Source organism: Cyprinus carpio, chromosome A13 (genome assembly GCF_018340385.1).
Source record: "Cyprinus carpio isolate SPL01 chromosome A13, ASM1834038v1, whole genome shotgun sequence".
NCBI classification, from domain to species: Eukaryota; Metazoa; Chordata; class Actinopteri; order Cypriniformes; family Cyprinidae; genus Cyprinus; species Cyprinus carpio.
Window position 1 is genome coordinate 1,119,409 of NC_056584.1, and position 24,387 is coordinate 1,143,795.

General features: G+C 37.6%; 1 protein-coding gene across 1 annotated transcript in view; it reads left to right on the forward strand.

Annotated features, from left to right (window-relative positions):
• LOC109069876 (protein FAM83B-like) overlaps positions 1-21,056 on the forward strand; it is a 33,660-nt gene extending 12,604 nt beyond the window's left edge. The window contains exons 4-5 of the mRNA XM_042768351.1: positions 17,562-17,686; positions 18,262-21,056. Of these exons, the coding sequence (XP_042624285.1) occupies positions 17,562-17,686; positions 18,262-20,293 (2,157 nt within the window). The 3' untranslated portion in view covers positions 20,294-21,056. The remainder of the gene's footprint in view (positions 1-17,561; positions 17,687-18,261) is intronic.
• Positions 21,057-24,387: the final 3,331 nt, after the last annotated feature.

A 24,387-nucleotide genomic window follows, 5' to 3' on the forward strand; every position in this document is an offset into this window, starting at 1 on the left:
TAATGATATGGGTGAGTGCAGGTACAACTGCAGGAGAAATGGCTTGAAGGAGATGAGATGGAATAAGATCAAGCGGACAAGTAGTAGGATGATTAGAAAGGATGAGTTTGGAGACTTCCGTCTCAGAGAGTGAAGAGAAGGATGTGAACCAGTGTATGTTTGCTGGTAAGATGTGCTTGACAGATTGTGGTGTGGAAAAGTGTGCACTGATGGTTTTAATTTTATTAATTAAGAACGTGGCAAAGTTGTCAGCTGTTAAAATTGATGAAGGAGGGGGAGGAGGAGGACAAAGAAGGGAGAACATTTTTTTAAAGAGCATGCGAGAATTGTTAATTTTGTTATGATAGTATGTCCTTTTAGCAGTGGAGACATTAGCAGAGAAGGAAGAGAGGAGTGTCTGATACACATTAAGGTCAGTAGTATTTTTTAATTTGCGCCACACCCTTTCAGCAGCCCTGAGCTTAGAACGATGTTTGCTTACTAACTTACTGTGATTATCTTTGTTTGCAAAGCAATAATAAGATTTGTTTGCCTTTGACTTTTTTTTTTTTTTTGCTAAACAGACTTAATAATATCTCTTCATAATTTCACATAAAATCAAGGTGAAGCACCAAATACAACATATGAGTAAAACAATAGTAAAATCTCCTTGTTGATGTATGCCATATCTTCTCATTCCTCGCTCCTCCTGTAGGCAACCGTGGCAGAATACCTGACCAAAAATAGAAAGTGAGCGGCGCCCCTTCTCCACATTTTATTTCCAGTTTTTAAATTTTTTTATTTTGCTTGTTTTTCTCCCCCACGATCATGGAATTTGACGCATGTTTCTACACCCTAGTCTGCAGAGATCTAGGGTGTAGAAAGGGTCGCTGTCCCTATGTCTGGCCCACAGAGGGCCTTGGAGCCCATAATCTTCTCCAAGTATTTTTTTGGGGGGGGGATGGATGGGGATTAGTAGGGCTCCAGCCATAGAGGTCAGGGCGGGGGCCGGGGCCACAGCCTCGGAGGCTGCTCCGACATGGCCTCCTGAACTGTCTGCTCCGCCATGGTCTCCTAGTCTGCCTGCTCTGCCATGGAGCCCCGAGCCGCCTGCTCTGTCATGGCTCCACCAAGCTGCCTGCTCCTCCATTGTGCTCCGAACGGTCTGCTCCACAATGGCTCCCTGAGCTGCCTGCTCCACCATGATGCCCTGAACTGCCTGTTCTGCCATGCTGCCCCGAATAAGTACCATACTAGAGCGCCCCCCCCCCCCCCCCCCCCCCCCCGCCCCCCCCCCCCCCCATTGTGTGGCATGAGGACGCGCCTTCCGGGAGGGGGGAGTAATGTGTAGCAATTGGACCAATAAGACACACAACTGTTCATTAGATTTAACAAATCAATTATTCATTAGATTATCAAATAATCACAGACCCCTCTCCCAATAAACATACTGGGTGCCAGGATGTCTGCAAATGACCCCAGGCCAGACCAGATAAATTTTATGACCTAAAAATACAGAGAGAATCTTCCTCCCTACTTAATTCTCTCAAACAGACATATACTGCTATAAGAAATGATTCACATTAATTCATAGACAAATTATTCTATCCATATGCATATGCAGTGTTGGGGTAGTTACTCAAAAAAAAAATTTAATTAGTTACTAGTTACTTCTGTAAATTGTAATGAGATTACTTTACTAGTTACTGCATTTGAAAAGTAACTTCACTACTTATTACTTTACTTTCCTTTTTTAGGGCCCTATGAAATCCGTTTTATTTTTTCCAAATTCCGTTTTTTTTTTTTTTTTTTTCAAATTCCGTTTTTCCGTTTTAATTTTTCTGGATTCCATTTTTTTCTGTTTTATTTTTTCTCAACTCCTTTTTAATGGTTCAGTTTAATTGTATTTAGCAAAAAGCATGTCTAATTAATTTAAATCATAACACATAAATTTTCACAACAATTTATTAAAAGTTTAACAAAAATTACATGTTTAGGGCTCTATGAAATGTTTTATTTTTTCTTCACCATATGTTTTATTGTTACCAAATTCTGTGTTTTAGCATGTCTAATTATTTAAATGCATAAAACAACTTAATTTGTTCATTTATTCATTTTTTTGCTTCTTAAAATAGCCTTATTTTAATGCATGTAAATATGTCAATGACTTGCTGAAGTGCACAAACCCAGCTATGTATGTATTAGACCGGAAATAATTTCTCTCTCTCTCTCTCTCTCTCTCTCTTTACTGTATAAAAAGTACATTATATATTATTATGTATAATATAATATAATATAATATAATATAATATAATATTATATAATATTGTATTGTATTATAGTTATTATATCCAAGTTGTCTGTCTGGAATGCAGCATTAGGTTAACGTCAATAAACTATTGTTTACTACAATTAAGAGCCATTCTTTAAAGTGACGTTTCAGCACTTGACAAACGGATAGGGACTCCTAAGTAGCACTTAAAGCACAGCTACGTGCGATTGCTTTACGTGCATTGTTGGGAAACGCACATGAAACAATAACGAACAATCGTAAAATTACTCGTAGAAAACGTTCTTAAGCGCTAAAATCAATCGTTATCGGGAAACCCGGCCCAGAACTTTACACACAGGCAAACATGGCTTGTGTAACACAGGAAAGCGCGTTCCTATAGTGTAGTACAGTAGCGTAGTTACCAATATTATTAGTGTAATGCATTACTTTACTTCGTTACCCAAAAAAGTAATATAGTTACTGTAATCCGTTACTTTGTAACTCGTTACCCCCAACACTGTGCATATCCTCAGGTCAATGATGTTACTGTTCTTGTAAATTTTTTTTTTTTTTTTTTTTTTTGTATTGTATACTGTTTTATGCATGCTTATGATATAACCACTCATTCATGTAATCTTACCTATATGAAATCTTATTTATGAATTTGTATATAGTCTTCTAAGAATCTAAGGTTATTTTGCATTAACACCCTAATCAAGTTCCATATGCAAATTACCATGATCTCAGACAAAGGGCCATAAAACTCTCCAGTATTTCCAACCTCCAGTTTGGAATTTCAGCCTTTCTTATTGGACAACCCATCCTGAGAGGCGTGAATCTTTTCAGACCTTAAAGGCCTCACACCAGTGACCCGCCTTCAGTCTTTGGTTCTGTTAGATTCTGAGAAGATAGAGATGCTGATCTAGTCTTCTAAGGACACCCTAAGTTCCTGCAAGGCCTTGGCCTTGACTTTCCATTCACCAAAGATCCTAGGATCTCAGCTGATGTCTCTCTTAGCTCTTTTTCACTTTCCACTGGGAAGAAACTCCCAATCACCATCGAGTCAGAACATCTTTGGAATTTATTACTCCTTAAACCCGGAAATACGTGATCACAAGTCCAAAACCTTGAAACCATCAAGACTTTCCTCCCAGACTGCATCCAGGCAATACAAGTATCATACATTTAACTAAACGAAACAGAGGTTTAGTATAAGCTATAGACCCCGTTATAAGCAGCGCTGATGGTTTTACTCAGGTGGTTAACTTACTCTTTCCATAACTGCATTCTCTGGTTTCTCTAATGGCTTCATTTATCCACTTTAGCTCCCCTTTTGTATGCACGCATGAGTGTATGTATGTTTGTTTGTTTGTTTGATAGACTAGTTTGTGTTAGCGTTTAGTTAATAAAACTTTTGTGCACAAAATTACACGAATTTCTGATTCTGCCTTGGTACATGCTCTAATGCAGGGTTCCTCAATTAGTTTTAGCCGGGGGCCGAATTCTGCCAACGATACCAAGCCAAGGGCCAATGACCTATATATATATATATATACACTACCGTTCGAAAGTTTGGGGTCAGTAAGACTTGTAATGTTTTTTTTTAAAAAAGTATCTTATGCTCATCAGGCCTGCATTTTTTTTTTTGATCAAAAATACAGAAAAAAAAAAAAAAAAAAAAAAACAGTAATCTGCCAAAAATGTTATTACAATATGAAATAATGTTTTCTATTTTAATATCCTTTAAAATATCATTTATTTCTGTGATGCAAAGCTGAATTTAAATCAGCCATTACTCCAGTATAAAGTGTCACATGATCCTTCAGAAATCATTCCAATATGCTGATTTATTATTAGAATTATCAATGTTGGCAACAGTTGTACTGCCAAATATTTTTTTGGAAACTGCAATACTTTTTTCAGAATTCTTTGATGAATAAAAAGTTAAAATGAACATAATTTATCTTTTCTAACAATATAAATCTTTTCTATCATTTCTTATCAATTTAACACATCCTTGCTGAATGAAAGTTTTAATTTCTTTCAAAAAAAGAAAGAATAAAAATGTACTGACCCCCAAACTTTTGAATGGTAGTGTATATTGTTAAAAAAGATTTATATTTTAAATAAATGCTCTTCTTTTTAAGTTTTTATTCATCAAAGAATCCCAAAAAAAAAAGTATCACATGTTCCAAAAAATTATTAAGCAGCACAACAGTTTCCAGCACTGATAATAAATCAGCATATTAGTATGATTTCTGAAGGATCATGTGACACTGGTTAATGAGGCTGAAAAATCAGCTTTGCATCACAGCAATAAATTAGATTTTGATGTATATTAACATAGAAAAACTTTATTTTACATCATAATAATATTTCACAATATTATATTTTTTTCCTGTATTTTTAATCATATATATATTAGGGCTGTCAAATGATTAATCACGATTAATCACATCCAAAATAAAAGTTTTGTTTACATAATATATGTGTGTATACTTTATTTATTTATTATGTATATATAAATACACACACATGCATGTATATATTTAAGAAGAATATGTTATGTTTATATATTAAATATAATTATATATAATATAAAATATAAGAATATAAATATATAAATGTATATACATGTAAATATTTTCTAAATATATAATTTATGTGTGTGTATTTATATATACATAATAAATATACCCTGTACACCATACATATATTATGTAAACAAAACTTTTATTTTGGATGTGATTAATCGTGATTAATCATTTGACAGCCCTAATATATATATATATATATATATATATATATATATATATATATATATATTATTATTATTATTATTATTATTATTATTATTATTAGTATAAGTATTATATTGTTGCTTTTGTTAAAATAATCACAAGATAAATATTCAGATTTTTTTCCTTCAGTAGTCTGTTTTATTCAAACAATTATGAACATTTTTGCATTGAGATACAGAAGAACTTTGCCTGTTGAATATTAAAAACAAATGAACAAACAAAAAATCTGGATCTCCACCATGTCTGCCATGGAAATCAACTTTTCTTGCTCACCTCCAGCCTGGATCTCTTCTCTCCACTTTCCCTAATTGCAGATTCAATTATTAGATCTGTCAGCATTAATATTTTTATACTTATATTTTTGGGGGGATCAAACTGTGACACCATGTGTCCCAATCAGATGTTATGTGATGCAGTAAAAAGTAAGCACCCATGACAGCGACACGTGACAATAAGCAACACGGAATTCTATTTTAGAAATGTTTTTTTTTTTTTTTTTTTTTTTCTGTGACGTCACGGCACGAACAACATAAAAATAAATTAATCTTAGGTAATGATTATGTGCTTTATTCAATGTTAAGAGTGCATAATGTGAGTTTGAATATTATTTTGGGTGATCTTTATAGCCATAGTGAAAGCAACAATAGATATTTTACCTCAGATCTTGAAAATAAATGATGCTAAAGCAAACTTAAAACTATGCATTGCTCGCATTTGCATTTGAATTTTCATGCCACTTTACTTGAAATTAGCGCGGGCCAAACATTTTTCTCTCGCAGGCCGGATGTGGCCCGTGGGCCGCCTATTGAGGAACCCTGCTCTAATGCATTATTAGGCTACTGTAAGAAGGTTGTTTTCTGTGGCCATGAAAATATCCTTTCTTAGAGTTGATATGAAAAATGTTCGCTGGACGAACAGATTAGTTGATGGCAGTTTAATTTTGCTACAGTTACTACTGGCAGCTCATATAAATAATTGTAATTAATCATAATTAATTGTAATTATTTATATATATTTCCCTTTTGATCTAATTTACTCCAAATGTCAGACTCTGTTCCATGTCTCGTGTTGTGTTTTCCTCCCTCATGTGCTCCATGTTGATGACCTTATTTGGTTTTTCTTGTTCCTGTCACCATTTAGTTATATCAGTTCCAGGTGTTCCCTATTATGATAATTTGTTCCCAGGTGTGTCCCATTAGTTCCCCTGTTCTTAAGCCTTGTGTTTCCTTGTCTCCAGCATCAGTTATTATACGTTGATGTTGTGCTACAAGATGTCTCCCCTTCTAAAGTTCATTAAAAGTTGTTGATGTTCTCCATGTTTCCTCATTCCTCGCTCCTCCTGTAGGCAACCGTGACAGTTAACTAGTTGCTATTAGTACTTATAAAGCACATATTAATGGCTTATTCTGCATGATCACATTTTAGGTTCTTTAATACACCCCATGCCTAAACTTAAAAACTACCTTACTAACTGTTAATGAGCAGCAAATTAGCAGTATATACACAATAGTAAATATATATACAGCCAACTTACTTTTGTTCCACGACAGTTTTCTGGCATTCCTCCTCCACCTAAACTCCTCAATTTGGGAAGTCGTTGCCTAGTGGTTAGAGAGTTTGACTCCTAACCCTAAGGTTGTGGGTTCGAGTGTCGGGGTGGCAATACCATGACTGAGGTGCCCATGAGCAAGGCACCGAACCCCCAACTGCTCCCCTGGCGCCGCAGCATAAATGGCTACCGACTGCTCCGGGTGTGCGTTCATGGTGTGTGTGTGTTCACTGCTCTGTGTGTGCATTTTGGATGGGTTAAATGCAGAGCACAAATTCTGAGTATGGGTCACCATAGTTTGCTGTATGTCACTTCACTTCACTTCACTTCACTTCACTTCACTTCACTCCGGAGGAAGAAATGGTGAATTCAGGGGTTGAGCAATCAGGCTTGAGTTCTTTCATGCCGGCACAGGTCCCACATGCTTCACTCTCCCCATAGCACTTTGATCTGTCAGTGTTTTTTACATGAGAGGATCAGCACCCCTCATCTGCACCGAGCGGTGGGATTTTTTTTAGGTGGATTAGAGGAGAATGCTGTCACCAATGATTTCATATCGCTGACAGCTTCGGATTTGAGTGCGCCGCTTACCTGGGTCATGCCCACGCTGCGCTTACTGAGAAAGACCTCTTTCACTATGAGAGCATGTCTCGCTCTGTTTGCATTCATGGTTTGCCTTCTTCAATGAAGGCAGCCTGACAACTCCGGCTCTCACGTTCTCCCCTCCCAGCTGCCTTGGAGGATGAAATGGTTAAGTTGAGGGGCTGAGCAACCGGGCTTGAGTGATCACATGCTGACACAGGTACCGCGTGCTTCACTCTCGCCATAGTGCTCTGATCCATCAGTGTGTTTTAGGCGGATCTAAAGAGAGCACTTTGATCCGCAAATGTGTTTGCACATGAGGATCATCAGCACCCCTCATTTAATGACTGGTGTGATCTGTTTAGGTGGATTGAAAGAGAATGCTGTCACTGGCAGCTTCAGATTTAGATGCCTCTGGGCCACAGCCATGGTGAAGCTGCACTCACGGGGGCTGGCTGCTCTCACTGCGAGAGAACATTGAGTCTAGCGAAGCATTTTTGAGAGGAAAAGGAAAGGATTAGTTCTCACCAGAACTCCCTTGAAGAAAGCTTGTGCTCACTCTCCATCCCTCCATTCAACAGTGAGTAATGGAAGATCTGTTCAAGCTGGGCACGTCCATCTCATTCAGTGCGCACCCATGCAAGCTACCACTGTGATAGCAGACCCACAAGAGAAATTCTCCTCTCCTCATTACCACAAAAGTCAGTTCCCTGCCCCATGGCGGTAAACTACAATTCGTAAAATAGAACCACTTGCCACCTGGCTCCAGGCTGAGAACCCATACCAGATGTTTCAAGCTTGGTTCTAAACACTATAATTCAAGGTTACTCGCTCCAGTTCACTCTCAGACAGCCTCGGTCAGAGAGCATTATTCAGACTTTGGTACGGGACAATGAAGTGCATATTCTTTGGTCTGAAGTACAAACAAAGCATGCAAAATATGCTGTAGGATGGTACCTCTAGCAAACATTGAGTCAGTCTTTTTCAGCCGCTTATTCCTTGTTCCCAAGAAGATGGCAGGCTCAGACCTATTCTTAAACTCAGGCATCTGAATCGTTGACTTATGAGATAGCCATTCAACTCTAAAACTGATCCTTGCGCAAATATGCCCAGAGGACTGGTCTTCGATGGTGGATCTGAAAGACTTTCATATCCACATAACCCCTGTCACAGACTGTTCTTGAGATTCGCATTCGAGGGAGTGGCCTAACAATATACAGTCCTGCCATTCGGATTGTCTCTGGCCCCACTCACTTTTACAAAGTGCATAGGTATGGTTCTTTCCCCTTCTGAGACAGATGGGAATCTGCATTTTGAACTACCTCGATGATTGGCTGGTTTTAGCCAGATCAGAATGGGAACTGGTCGCTTACAGGATGCTGCTGCATCAGCCACCTGGACCACCTTGGGTTGAGAATCAACCTAGCCGACCGAGTCATTTGTCACCTAGACAACTAGCTGTCTTTCTAGGGATGATTATAGATTCTGGCCAGATGTGGGCTTGGATTAGGCTGGAACGGTGCCTGACCATTCAGCGACTGGTGTCATCTTTCAAACTAGGGACTTTATGTCCCCTCAGGGCCTTTCAGAAGATGCTTGGCCTCATAGCGGCCACCACCTCTGTGATTCTTCTAGGCCTGCTCCATATGCAGCCTATACAACTTTGGCTCAAAGCCTGTGTCCCGTCCCACGCCTGGCACCTGGGCTGGTTTTACATCAGGGTAACCCATTGCTGCATCAGAGCCATTGCCCCCTGTATAACTCTTCATCTGTTTCAATCAGGTGTGCTGTTGGGACTGACATCCAAGAGTAAGGTAGTCACGACAGATGTCTCCAACTCGGGATGGAGAGCTCTGTTCGAGGGCAATCTGGCATTCGGCTCCTGCTCAGTCCTGGAGCAATAGCTGCATATCAACTGCCTCTAGATGATGACAGTCTTCATGGCCCTAAAAGCCTTCCTGCCAAACTTAAAAGGGCACCACATCCTGGTCTGGCAGACAACATGACATTGGTAGCATACATCAATAACCAAGGCAGTCCCAGGTCACATTCCCTTTACAGGATGACTCAGCACCTCCTATTTTGGGCACAGAGCAAACTCTTCTCACTAAAAGTGGTTCATGTGCTAGGCAGTCTGAACCTTGGAGCAGACATGCTTTCCAGAGGCAACGTGGCTCCGGGAGAATGGATCGTACATCCTCAGATGGTTCAGGAAATTTTGTCTGTCTTTGGGAGGGTAGAGGTCGACCTCTACACCTCAGAAGACAACTTTCACTGCCCAATTTATTTCTCAAAGCAGTGAGATGCCCTGGCCCAAGACTGGCCTAGTGCTCGACTACAGTAGGTGGACAACCAGAATGGGTATTACTGCCATGTGTACCCCTGCTGCAGGGCCGTGGCATTAACTGCAAGTCAGTCACTTGTTAAAATCATTCCCGAAATTACCGGCAGATGGCACAAAGGGACGGATTGGAAACTGAATGTAATTGTACAATGTTGGTTTGCAAATGAAGATGAAAGGACGAAGTAAAGCAACAATAACATTATAATATAACATTGTAACATCCTTAAAAACCATTAGAAAATTTACAGTGACGATAGTGGGATAGTCTTATGCTACAGTCTACCCATCAAAAATTTAAAGAAAGACCTTTACACAAAGGCTCTTATGCATGCTATTGTTATTAAACAGTCATTATGTATTATATATATATATATATATATATATATATATATATATACGGATTAAAAGCTAAATGTTTTCATTTCAGTTCATTCTTGGTTAAAAAAATCTTCAGGTTCCATGTGCCGTGCAAAGTGACAACGGTCCAGCATTTAGAAATAATTCTTATTACCTTAGTTATTATTCTTGATTTTTCAAACTGCTAACACTTTTAGCATTTTCGATTTATGCCTTTACTGTGTGACCAAAAATTGAGTATTATCTGTTTCAGCTGTTTGATCATGATGGTGTCTCACGCGCACATATTCATTGGAAACAGCAGCCATTCACCGTGCCATCTGGTGCGAGCAGCAGTCCACTTTGGCATATTTTTGCTAATTATGATTTTTTTTCCATCGATACTGAAACATGCATGAACTACAAAGCCAAATTTACCTCATGAATAGTAGTTAAGCTTCAAATGGGCAACTTCACGAATATGGAAACATTTGGATTTGTCCCGAATGAGAGAGCCCAACCATACCTATGTTTCGCTTTAAATTATTATTAATTATTATTATTATTATTATAATTTTTTTGTTTATAGCTATGCCTTTATTATTGTAATGCCATGCCAGCAGAGGGAGCTCTCACCTGAGTATTGACTGTTCACCGGGCCCTCTGCTTCTACAGTCATTTCCTGTTTGGGACTATTTAACATGAGTCAGCATGTTACTTCACTGCGAAGTATTGCCAGTTTACCTGCCTTACCGAGCGTTTTCCTTGTGATTATTCTGACTCCCTGTTTGTTTACGATTCTGCCTGTTTCCTCGTTCACGTCTCTTGGATTGCCCTATTGGATTTACTGCATGATTGGACTGATGTTTGTGTTTGACCTGTTTGCCTGCCTACTCGTCTCTGCCTATTGGATTACACCTGTGCATGTTGAAAGATCGGAATGCCATTACGGAACTAACACTTTGCCTGGTTTCACAACTCTGATTGTAAGATCTTCCCTTAATAAACTCCTGCAAATGGATTCTCATACTGCCTCAGCCTCGTCGTTACAATTATTATATACAGCAATTATATTTATCTATTAAAATTATATATTTTAAATTATTGTTCTGTTCTGATAAATTTGTTAAATTTAAAGAATTTGTCGTAAAGTGAAGGGAACTAAAAATATAATGTTGGAACATTATAACATTATTAGGCCTGCTGTTTGTATTTCTGAATGCAATAAAATGCAACTTATACACGACTTATATATCAATTTATTTTTAAGCATGTTAAAAAAAAAAAAAAAACATGCAGCAAACACAAATATGCAATTAATCAGTATTTTGCTACTGTGGGTTAACAAATTTACATTATATACTTAATAACAGAGTCTGGGTCTAATCTAGGCTATGTTGTGAAGTATTTACAAGTTTTATGTATGTTTTTATACAGAGGTTTTTTTTTTTTTTTTTTTTCTCCAATGCATCTGAAAATGACTGGGCATCACATTCACTTCGCGCGCTCTGGTGCAGAACCTGCCTCCCGCGTTGCTTAGCTGTGGACGATTTCAAAATGTTTGACATAAAGGTTGCTGTCCCATTTTATACAGGAATTATTCATTAAAAAAAAAAGGAATAAGTTTTAGTTTTATGCTAACATGCAATCAAGGTCTTCAGACACTTTACACCATACAAGTTCATTTAGGCTATTTAACATGCGCTGTGACATTTTACCGTTTCAATTTATAAACTCCTTGAGATTTTAAAGTCAGCTTAATAGTATTGAAATTTAAGTTGAATCTAGTATAAAAAAAGGTTTTAATTGTTTAAATTGCTTAAATTATTTCTATCAATTAATAATATGTTATCATGTTTATTCTTGTAGAAAATAAGTTTTTATTATTTAAGAAAATAAGGGAAAGAATAAGGGATGATCCAAATATTTGTAATGCACAATAATATAGGCCTATATCTGCCTGCAGTTAAAAAGTTATCATATTTGTTTTGCTTCACCCATTTATGTAGGCTAGAATTATTCTAAAAAAATAAAAATAAAAATAAAAATAAGTAAAAAATAAATAAATAATGTCAATAAAAAAATGCCATCGGCCTGAGTAAATTTTTACCATTATAGAATTGGGGTAGTAATTTAGGAGCTGAAATACTGTGAAATTACAAATGGCATGGGATTTTAAAACATAACAACTGAAGGTCTGTGAAACATTAGTCAATAAAGCATTTTTTTAAACAATGGCACTTATATTTTTGAACTAATATATTATTTCAACCATATAGCCTGTGAATAAACAAAATGCATACTTTTCAATGAAAGAACACTTAGAGAGTGTAGATTGCTTCTGGTGTTTGGATTTGTACTTCAATATAATGAGGTCCAAGTTTAAGAATAACCTACAGTAGGTTTTTTTTTTTTTCTCTTAAAAGTCTCTATCTACAGCATTAACTTACAATGAAATACGTCTTCCTTCAGGTAGACTGAATGGTTTCTGACTTGCTAAATGTTGGGCTCATGATCAATAAGTTGTATTTGCCTCAAACTGATTTTGTAAAATCAAAACTTGCAGACTGTGAACCTGGGTGCAGTTAGCTCGAGTCTGTGAAGCGGGAGCAGCTGACAGAGGATTCCGCTTGGTCTTAAAGCCTTCCTCAAATGCCTACATTTACAAAAAAAAAACAAAGATTTTCACAAAAAGAATGGTTAATTATCAATTGATAATTTGTTATTAGGATTGTGAAAATAATAATATGGGCTGCGAGAAAATAATGAATAAAAAGAGTGTAGACAGCATATTTCAACTCGGTAGCATGACAAAACACCGTTCCTCGCAGCCAAAAAATAGAACGAATTCAGTTCAGCTGGAGGGTGTTGTTTTTTTTTTTTGGGGGGGGGGGGGGGGGTAGTTCTGTATAGCTTGTGGGGGTTGATCAGCAAATAAAGGTATTTTGATATTTTGTTTCGTCTAAACAATATTTTTTAGACTGTGAAATATAAATTCTCACAGAATGTAGCCTATTCATTACCAATATATTGAACCATCTCTTTATGTTTTTCTAAATCCCAAACAGAGTCCAGACATCAGTGGATTATCCGTCTATGAACATGTTTTATAGACTATTTAAGATTTTGGAAATACACATGCGTTACACATGCATGTTTTTTTTTTATTGTTGTTGTTGTATTTACAATGCACAAACCAGAAGCACCAATATCTGCAGAGAAGGGTTGGCCATTCTCAAAACATAGAATATCAATTTTATTCATTTTTTGTTTTTGTGTTTCAGAGGAAATATCATTGGTAATGTATCTCTCCGTTACGGACCGTTTAGAAAGCAGAATTTATGCAAATGCGTATAAAATGCTTTAAAAACTTTAACAGAGATGTCTAGAGGAGATTTAATAAGTCTGCCCCCCACTTAAGATTTTCGAGTTACTAGTCGTTCATTTGACATTATTCAACTAACCACAGGTCTATATTAAATTAACATCTATAATACAGCCTTAATATATTTTGCGCTCAAGCACACGCATTAAGTTTGCCACAAAACACAGGCAGAAGTAGCTGTGAAAATAATTGTGAAAAAGGAGACATTTTAATTATTTATTAATAAACAAATGTTTTCTTGTCGGCTGCAAGATGAAATTCACAGTGCTGACTCTTTCCTCATGGACACACCTTTAGAGAGAAATGCAACCTTCACAGATTACATAATCATGGAGTATTTGCTTTCGTTTTGAATTGATTTGTTTAAAAGTAGACATTTCAAGATTTCTGTAGATATATTTCTCATGTATGTGAGACCACAATTTTAAGGAATCAGAAAAAAATTAAAGTGATCGAGAGGGCGCCTCCCTGTCATGCATGCGCATTAATAATTTTCGCACAAACACTTGCATATGAATAATAATTCACATTTTGCATATGCATTACAAAGTAAATAATTTTTTACATGCAATTATCCAGAATACAACCAAACAAGATTTGTAATGAAGAGAAAATCATTTTCATTATCATTTTCGCACTTCGTATCTGATTGTGCACTGATATTTTACACACCTGCATTTAAATGCGGCTGCATTTTTTTTACTCAACTTAAATTATATGAATACAAGTAAAGAAGGCTCCCTTTAAAATCACTAAAGTTGTCAATTAATGAAGCTCTTGTTTACATCGTGTACATTTTGTTGATTGTAATGAGAGAACTTGAGTTTAAACGTGAGGACGTTTTATTAATCAGTCCATTCTTTAGAGTTTTCTTTAGAGTTTCAATGATTTAGCCAAATTGTGCAGGTTTAATTTATTCGTTTCTTGTTTTAATTAGGCCTAAATAATGTGAGCGAAATTATACAGTGCCTCACGTTTTACTAAAATAAAGGAAATCATTTATAAAACACGCAACAATTTCTTGATCAGTGTACAGACAAGTATATTTTCCCCAATAAGTTATCTGTCAAAATAAAGGACAGGTAACAAATAACATATTAGTGTGTGACAAAAATGCATGTTTTATTAAAGGAATTTTAAAATATAAATTAAAATATAGGCCTAATATGTGAGAAAATTGACATTTTGCATATAAATTCATGTAGCCAAGCTCTCTAAAATAGGCTACCACTTTTAATTCTCCGATGCAAAGTAAACCACAATTTATTTAGAATAATATAACACATAATTCATATTATTTAAATGATACTGCACACCTATTAAATGTGTCAAATCTAAAATATGGTGTAATAATGTGTAGCTTAGAGAAAATATAAGCACAGGCGCTTGACATTTATCCTGCTTGAATTCATTTTTAGAAACGAAGCATAACTTCATAAATACTAAACTTTCATCTGTGAATATTAAATATTTTAACTACACTGTTTTTCTTTCATTTTCCCTGACTGCAGCCGTCAAATGTAACACATCGGTGAGGCAAAGCTGATGGCTATTTGCGAAAATGTGCTTTGATGCGCTTGTTTGATAACTTGTGGATAAAGCGCCACTCAGCGGTCAAAAGCTGTAAATGCACTTTGCAGACACGGCAGCGGCACTAGCGGCAGCAGAACAATCATTTTGGTTGGCCACCTACTGTATATGCTTCCCCCCAATTGCCCTGCTTCCTCAGGTCATCAGATGGGTCAGGGAAGTCAAATGCTCAATCCTCCTGGTGACTCCACTCTGGGTTAGTAAAGCTGTCATCAGCAGCCCTTGTTGCCAATACCATTGAGGATGGACCTTCTCTCGCAGGCAAAGGGTATGATTTGGCATCCCCGGCTGGAGCTGTGGAGCCTTCATGTATGGAACCTCGATGGTAGCCTGTACAGCTCCCAGAAAGAGTGAGCAACAACATTTTAGAGGCTAGAGTACCACCTACAAGATGCCTTTATGCCCTTAAATGGTCAGTCTTTCGTGACTGATGTTCTGCACGAAGCCTGGATCCGGTCTCTTGTGACATGTCTCGCATACATGTCTCGCATACATCTCCTACATGCTTTCTTACAAGAGTTGCTGGACAACACCGCTTCCACACTCAAAGTTTATGTGGCAACTATCACAATGAAACATTCCCTCTAAGCTGGCCAATCGACTGGCAGAAACAATCTGATTGTTAAGTTCTTGAAGGGTGCTCGGAGATTGAATCCTCTTTGTCACCAGACTGTGGCAACCTGAGACTTGTCAATAGTCCTAAGCCATGTCGCTTAAGACCGCCCTCCTATTTGCATATAGTGTCGGCCAAGAGAGTGGGTGACTTGCAGGCATTGTCAGCCAGTGCTTCCTGTCTTGAGTTCGGTAATGACTGTAAAGTCGTCCTTAGGCCAAGACATGGTTATGTACCAAAGTTTACATACCGAAGTTATCAAACTCCTGACACTCTGTACTGCAGACGTAGAGTCAGTGACCCAGTGAGGGTTCTTAGAGTGTACTTTGAGTGCTCTACTGTGTTTAGACAATCAGAGCAGCTCTATGTTTGCTTCGGAGGCCAATTTAAGGGGCTGTCAGTTATGAGACTTTCTCACTGGATAGTGGATTATATAGCCTTGACTTAAGTCTCGGAAGGCTTACAGTGCCTTTATAGGTGTGTGGGCCCACTCCACCAGAGGAATGGCTTCCTCCTGGGCTTGGTACAGCGGGATTTCTATTGATGAGATTTGTGCAGACGCCAACTGATTGTCACCATCCACATTTGCCAGATTCTATTATTTAGACTTACCTGCCCTGCAGGCATGGATCTTATCTGCTTAATCTGCCTATTTCTCCCTAAAGGGAGGAAATGGTTACATCTGTAATCCTCTGTGTCACGGATCTGCTGGTGTGCCCTAGTTGGCCACCAGATGTCACTTTGTGTTTGTTTGACCACATGGCTTGTTGTGTGTTTGTTGGTGCCATGTGTTGTGTTGTCCTGTCCATGTTATATCATTGTTTTAGTTACTCCACCTGTGTCTCCCTCATAACTCTCCTTGTTTGTCTCCCTATTTATTATCCTTGTGTCTACACTCGTGTGCTGTTTTGTTGTTTAATGTTCAAGTGTCTTGTGGAATATGTTGTGTCTTGTTTCTGGCCTGCCTGCCTGTTCTTTCCTCTTGTGGTGGTTTTTGTTAGTTTTGTTTTTATAATTAATAAAGGGCCCAGACTTCCTGCATTTGAATCCCCGCTTCTTCCACTCACTCTTCCCATGACAGAACAAAACAGCCAATAGCTCTCCTGTCTTTTGTTTTACCCCAGCCTTCTTGTTACCTCATTATTGTTTTAGTTACTCCACCTGTGTCTCCCTCGTTATCCTCCTTGTTTGTCTCCTTATTTATTTTCCTTATGTCTGCAGTCCTTTGCTGTTTCGTTGATTATTGTCCGAGTTTCTTGTGGAATGTTTTGGGTCTTGTTTCTGGTCTGCCTGCCTGTTTTTCCCCCTCGGGGTGTTTTTTATTTATTCTTTTTTTCTTTTTGGTCTTATCATTAATAAAGAGCCCAGACTTCCTGCATTTGAGTCCACACCTCATCTCTATTCCGACCCGTAACACTCTGCCAATTGGCTCGGAATTCAGTTTTGCTCATATTCTTTAGGAGATTCGGCTTGCAGAGTAAGTCAAACTGTATCTGCTCATAGCATGGCGGGACTGGATGCATTCCCCTTACTGCGTTAAACACAACAGAAGAGACCGTTCAATAGGGAATGCTCTGGTTACTGATGTTGCATTACCTGCCGTGCGATAAGTGGCATGCGAGTGTTATGAACATTTATGAAGACAAATAAGTGAAGTGTCAAATAAGTGACGTGACATACAGCCAAGAATGGTGACCCAAACTCAGAATTCGTGCACTGCATTTAACCCATCCAAAGTGCACACACACAGCAGTGAACACACACAAACACACCGTGAATACACACCCGGAGCAGTGGGCAGCCATTTATGCTGCGGCACCCAGGGAACAGTTGGGGGTTCAGTGCCTTGCTCAAGGGCACCTCAGTCATGGGGTTGCCAGCTAGGGACTCGAACCCACAACCTTAGGGTTAGGAGTCAAACTCTCTAACCATTAGGCCACGACTTCCCCGTATATGTGTTTTATTTGAAAGAATGGGTACAGATGACTTGTGCAGAGTAAAAATTTGAATTGAAGTAGTTAAGATGTTGTTTCAAATCCAAGGATATTTATATTTGCTTGGTTTCTTGCTAAAATATATCTAACTTTTTTTTTCCCCTTCTTGGCTATAGAATATGAGGATACGCACAGTGAAAGGCCAGGAATATTGTTGCAGATCTGGGGTAAAGTTCCATGGAGGAATGGGGCAGAAATTTCTTCTTGTTGACTGCCAAAAAGTGTTTTATGGATCATATAGGTGAGGCGGCATTTAAATAATATTAATAATAATGATAATTTATTATTAAATATATTAAAATTAAATATATGTATATAAAAAATACTATAAAATATATTCTTTCTTTTTTTCCTCTTTGGGTTTCCTTCAGGTTCCTTCATGTGCCCTTGAAAAACAACCTTAGTTGTAGTTTATCACATTAACTGTAGACATATTCTACAGTACATTTAACAACCAGAAAGTGGTCATATACTTTTGTATTATTCTTTTTTTTATGTGCAATTATTGTTAAGTGATTTGCTCAAATTTAAATAAATGGCTATTGCTTTGATATGATTATAAAATCAAAAGGCATTCATGCTTTTTAAAAAATGTGGCTTAAGTCTCTATATAGTTCTCTATGCCACTTTATCGACTCAAAAAACATTTAACATATGTCAACAAACAGTGCAGAAATGGCTGGCTTTCAAAAGCATTTTTCAAAAGTTTGCAGTCATTTATAACTTACCTAAGATAAACTGCATTCCAACACACTTGCATATGTTGCTAGAACTTACATTCAATCACTATGTTTATGTTTATTTCTTGTTTGACAGCTTCATGTGGTCCTACGAGAAGATAAACCTTAGCATGGTTCAGGTTATAACAGGCCAATTAGTGGAGACTTACGATGAGGAATTTCGGACATTGTATGCTCGATCGACAGTCACAGCTCAGTTTCATACTGCCAGCGTGAACCAGTGTGAGATGAAGCCCAATGGGAAAATGGATGGTTATCTGATTCATTCCAGCAACCCCTTTGAAAGAAAAGATCATTTAAGGCATACACTTGATGCTGTTTACCGGCAAGCCTGTGAAAGGAGATCAGGATTTTCGGCAATGAGAGACGTTGAAGAAAGACCACTTGTCACACCACATGCTCGATTCCTTCAAGACACATCAGAGTTTTACAAAAGACACAGCTATGCAGGAAAGCGGCAGGAGCCTGTGTATCTGCCAAAATTGCCCAATTATGGCTCTAGTAATTGGAACGTGGCAGCAGAGAGCAACCGTTATGGCGGTTTCGCCAACAATATGGACAAGCAGTATGAAAGTTACGTCATCAACCCAATGTTCAGAGGCTCAAACATTCGCCAATCTTACCACGGCCACGACAAACAAGTACTCAACATGAGGCAAAACCTGCCCAGTTTAGCAAGTACTTCTAAGTCTTTCCTTCGCACATGGAGGATAGAGTCTTACCTCAACAACAACAACGATGCACCTTACGATGAGAACTATGATTATCTGGACCAATTTGAGGAGAATAAAATGGCTCCTCCACAACACTCCCGCATCAGGTCATCAGTTGTTTTAACGTCCACCATACCAGAACAACCAGAGATGCACAGCTACTCCAATAATTCAGCATCCTCCAACTATGATCCAGCACAAACTCAGTCAAACACTCAGATGTATTCTTCAACCCAGTGGAATCAGACAGCACAGCACGATGACTACATGTTAAAAAGGCGCAGTTTACAGATTTTAGAAAACTCAGAAAGTAAATCAACCTGTGGCTCTGGACAGGATGCAGTATATACAAGTTTAAACAGAGCCAAAAATAAATTTGCAAACAAGGAGCATGTCTACCAGCAAGAGGACCGATACAAAAGGCACAGCGTGGCCGATCCCAGGTGCAATACATATAATAGTGACTTAAATGAGCCCTCTAGTTACATGTATACATCTTTACCTAGAAGACAGAACATGTCTGCAAATGAGAATCCCAGAAACGAAGCATACACATCAAATTTCAAAGAGGATCAGAGGTCCGTCTCACATCATGATTTCAAAAAAACAGATGAGAGCACATCAACCTCAGGAAACATATGGCAAGAGCTTCCCTCAAGAACTGTGTCAGCAACGCTTCTGGACGGAGAGGACAATCAGCTTTCAAAACCAAACAGCACATCATCGCAGCACTTCTTGAAAAGGAGCACCAAGAAAATAAAATCCCTTCTAAACATCCCACAAAAGGGGGACAGCTCATTGAAAGGAAAGAACTCAGAAAGTCTTAAAATGGGAAGCAGTACTGATACAATTCTCTCAGATTATGATGACACCTCACAAGGCAAGAAATACCAGGATAGCATTGCCAATTCCACCAAGTCCGTTGAGAGCAGCAGACTGAAGCAAGCTAATGGGAAGATCTCTGGAGCTGAGAATGACTCACCTGGCCTGGCGGGAGAGACATCTGCACCCCGGTTCAACACCGAAGAGCTTCATCCCTCTCACACCCCTGCACGTGTTGAGACTTCCAAAACACAGGAACAATCCACGGTCATTTCTCAGAATGAGAAGACGGACTCAACACTAACCTTTTCAAAGCAACAAGTATCAGCAAACAGGCTGTATAGCAGATTTGAGCCGCTTTGCTCATTTGAAAGCAGGCCTCTCACAGCAGACCAGCCTGCCTATGTATCTGCACAGAGTCACATAAGCGAGAAAACAAGGAATTCTGTCTTTTTAAGACAGCCAATGAATGATAATATCAGTTATACAAACCAGCAGACGCAGGGACATGACAATAGAATTGGCCGTTTCTTTCAGAGGGTTGGAAATTTAATACACAAGAATAAGTACTGAAACAATTAATGAAATGACGTTGAAGCGGAACCGTATCATTTCTGCTCCACTATAGTGACCAAATGGAATTGCAAAAATTGCAAAAATTATTTTCAAACAGGTCTCTTAAGCACTATTTTCCACGTTTCAATGGTCAGACGAACAGATAGTCCTGCCCCTAACTAATGCCAAGATTATGTCAGACTGATCAAATGGCTTGTTTAAACTGTCTCTGCATATTAAACTGGTATAAAAGAAAGTATTTTAAGGTCCTAAAAATTACACATTTTGGCTTTCAAGATGTGCAACAATGATGTTTACTTGAATGCATTATTGCTAAAACCAGTGTTGAAGGTTTGCAAATAACTGGTAATAAATATGCTGCAAGCACTGTTAAACTGTTACTTTGTAGTAGATTTTATTTTATTAATATCATTTGTAAATTTAAAAGTAATGTTTTGAGTAGGGATAATGGGCAGATTGGGTTAATAATTTCTGTCACTTGAGTAATTGCTATTACCTATCTATAGGTCATGATGTTGTTGGTGTCGTGATTGACCCAAAACTGTTTGCTATTAAATATGTGAATTAATGACTCACATATCAAACAAGTGCACATGTACAGTTCAGTTTTCTGGACAAACAATATCAAAATGCTTTTCTCTTACTACATGGGACCTTTATTAATATTATTTATTTATTTTTATTTTTTGCACATATGTAATCAATGTTGCTTGTGTCCCAACAGGGTACTTAACAAATAAATGAATGTTCATGAAACTGATTGATGTTGAAACTGTGTTATATGTGAGAAAGGGGCTATTACATGCCACAAGAAAAAGAACAAACAAACAAAAAAAAAGAAAGCCATTTGGCTACAGGAAGATAAACATTCAATTTATTCACTTGTTTGGGTTTACTAACAACCCTTAAATAACAATTTATATTATATAACATATAAAACAGCTTTAATCAATGTGGTCAGTATTCCTGGATTTTATACTGACACCTACTGGTGAGGATGCAGCATCATGCAAAAGCAAACGTCATTCAAGGGGATATTAAGGAGAATAGGCTGGTCACAGGATCTCAACATGGCGGCATTCCTGAGGCGATTCACCCCAAAAGCCAAACCACTTTTATTAGGCTACTGACATGACTGGACTCCTCATCTCATGTGCACATCAGTTTTTGCATATCTGTTAAATTTACTATTAATTTCTTAAAAGGTAAAACATTTTTAATGACAAAAGTGCACCTATTCTGTTGATATGAATTACAGTCTTCTTTTGTCAACATATAAAGGTCAAATGAAAAAAAAAAAAAGCTAATTCAATTTATTTTTTAAGCATACAGTTATGTCGGTGAAACTGCTTTAGCGGGTTATAGCATTAGCACAATATTCAACAAACTCTCATGACATGAGTTTTTATTTTAAAGGGGTCATATGACATTGCTAAAAATAACATTATATTGTGTATTTGGTGTAATGCAATGTGTTTATGTGGTTTAAGGTCCAAAAAACACATTATTTTCCATATAATGTACATTATTGTTGCTCCTTTATGCCCCACCTTTCTGAAACACGTCAATTTTTACAAAGCTCATTGTTCTAAAAAAGTGAGGCATATGCCGATTGGCCAGCTATCCAGTGTGTTGTGATTGGATGAATGCCTCAAGCGTGTGACGGAAATGTTACGCCCCTTACCATACTGAAAAACTGAAATCGCATCATATGACCCCTTTAAAATGAGTTTCCATGTTAAAATTGGGTAAATTTTATTTTTATTTGTTTAAAATGCATACACTATACAAATAATTTATTTGAATTCTTAAGAAATGTAAAAGTTTTTACAAACTCGATGGCTCTGGAGGTAAAGTGTTGGGGTATAGTTGTGGACTTGGAACCTGAATTCTCTTGGAACCTCGATTCTCAAGACCAGCAGGAAATGTAGGTGGGGGGAGTGAATGAACAGCACTCTCTTCCACCCTTGAGCAAGGCACCAAACCCGCCATTGCTCACCAGGCACTGTAGCAAAACTGGCTGCCCACTGCTCCAGGTGTGTGCTCACTGTGTGTGTGTGTGTGTGTGTGTGTGTGTAGGTGGACAGTACTGAAGTATTTTTACTCTGCAGTAAAAGTACTTTTGAAGTGTCAGTAATTTATCAGAGTTTTTCTTTAGAATTCAAATCATAATATTGTACTTTTTACTGCACTACGTTACATATTAAATATAATTTAATACTTAATTACATTAGAAATCTATAACTCAAGTAAAAGAAATTCAAAGATTTACTTGAGTACAAGAACATACTACATTTTTTAATGTTCTTAAGTATTAATGGTAAAACAACAACAACAACAACTTTAATTTATGAAATGTAGTGCAGTAAAAAGTATGACATTATTCTGTGGAATGTAGTGAAGTAAAGTTTTCCAAAGAAAAACACTATGATAAACTACATATACTTATTAAATTTACTTGAGTAAAGTAAAAAATACTTCACTACAGTTCACCTCTGGCTACATGTTACTTCACTTCACTTCAATATGGTATGTATATTCATGATGTTACTGTTAATGTTTAGAATACCGTTATAGCTAATTGTCCACATATAGCAGTAACAATATAGCTTTGAGGAACATCCAGGAATGAATGGTAAAGTCCAGATAGATGCGGTGTTCATCCAAAAGCTGAAGTAGTTCATCTCATGGTTTATGGAAGGCCAAGAGATGCAAATGTTGATCCACTGAAATGCCAAGTGATTGCTTGGCACAGGTCGTAATTTGTAGACATTGGGCAGCAACATCAAGCTGAGCTGGATGTGGTAAGCTCTAGTACCCTCTGGATATGTATCTAGTATTAGTGTAAGATACCATTCAGTTAATTTAATTAAAAAGCAGAGCTTGCGATTTTGCACTTAATCAGATATACAGTAGTACAGAATATGCATCTTGGTGTACTGTCTGAGGAGAGGGCTCTGAGCTCAAAATTTGACCCGAACCCATAGTACTCCCCCCATCCTTGGGTAGGATAGGAATAATCAAGAGTGAAGAGTTGGTGTGGAGGAGGGATGCTGGAAACCTGTTGTGCAACAGAGCTAAGTTGAGCTGATTGGGTAGATTATTTGAACATGCTCCTCTTGAACTTGGTTAATAAAACATAATTTGTAGGGAATTGGTTTCTAATTTGTATTAATTCTTAAGAAATCTCAATTGTATGTTCTGCTTATGCCCCTCTGAGGCTTAGGTTTCGGGGTGTGCTGTCACAGTGCCATTTTACAAATAAACCTCATGTTTTTGTATTATTTTGTCATTACATACATATTCTTGTTAGATCAGTTTACATCATTATGCAACCCTAACCCAGCTAATCATTCCAGATAATTTTGTGAAATTAAAATATTTTCATCCAATATGACAATTATACTCATAATAATGATTATTTACTTTGCACAACCTTTACTTTGCAAAATAATAATGCTCCAGGTGGGAACCAAGAGGCAGGTGTTGTGCACAAATGTGTTGACCTTTCTGTGAGTTAGGTGATGTGCATCCAGTACCAAAGTGAGAGACTGCATTCGTCATTTCTGATGGAGTTAGTGTAAGTCAAGGGATAAAATGCATGGTACATATGAATAACAAACTAAATAACAACCATATGAATAATAATCAGGATAAATTTGCCTTTACATGAAAATGGAAACATAAAGTACATTTACAGTAGTTCTACGAATGCTAACATTTTGGGAATCTGAATAATTTCAGGGCAGCTGTAATGGTGAATAACAGAAATCACTTTTCAAAAACTACAAGGAACGACTCGTTTGGACTACAACACATATTTTTATATGTGTTTTTTATATGGGGATTTATGGTATCACAAATACCAACTAATGGGATGAGACCTGGTCGAGCTGCACTAAAGAAGGCAACGAGTGTTATCACTATGTCAGAGACACGCTAGCTTTCCCAAGGCAGACAAATTTAGAGTGATTACAATCATCTGGGTTTAAATCGCACTCAAACTGATTTGATTTTAACGCAATATTTACAATGAAGAAGGTGGGCCTTCATTTGATACAATAACTATTCTAGCCGTTCATGCCAGACTG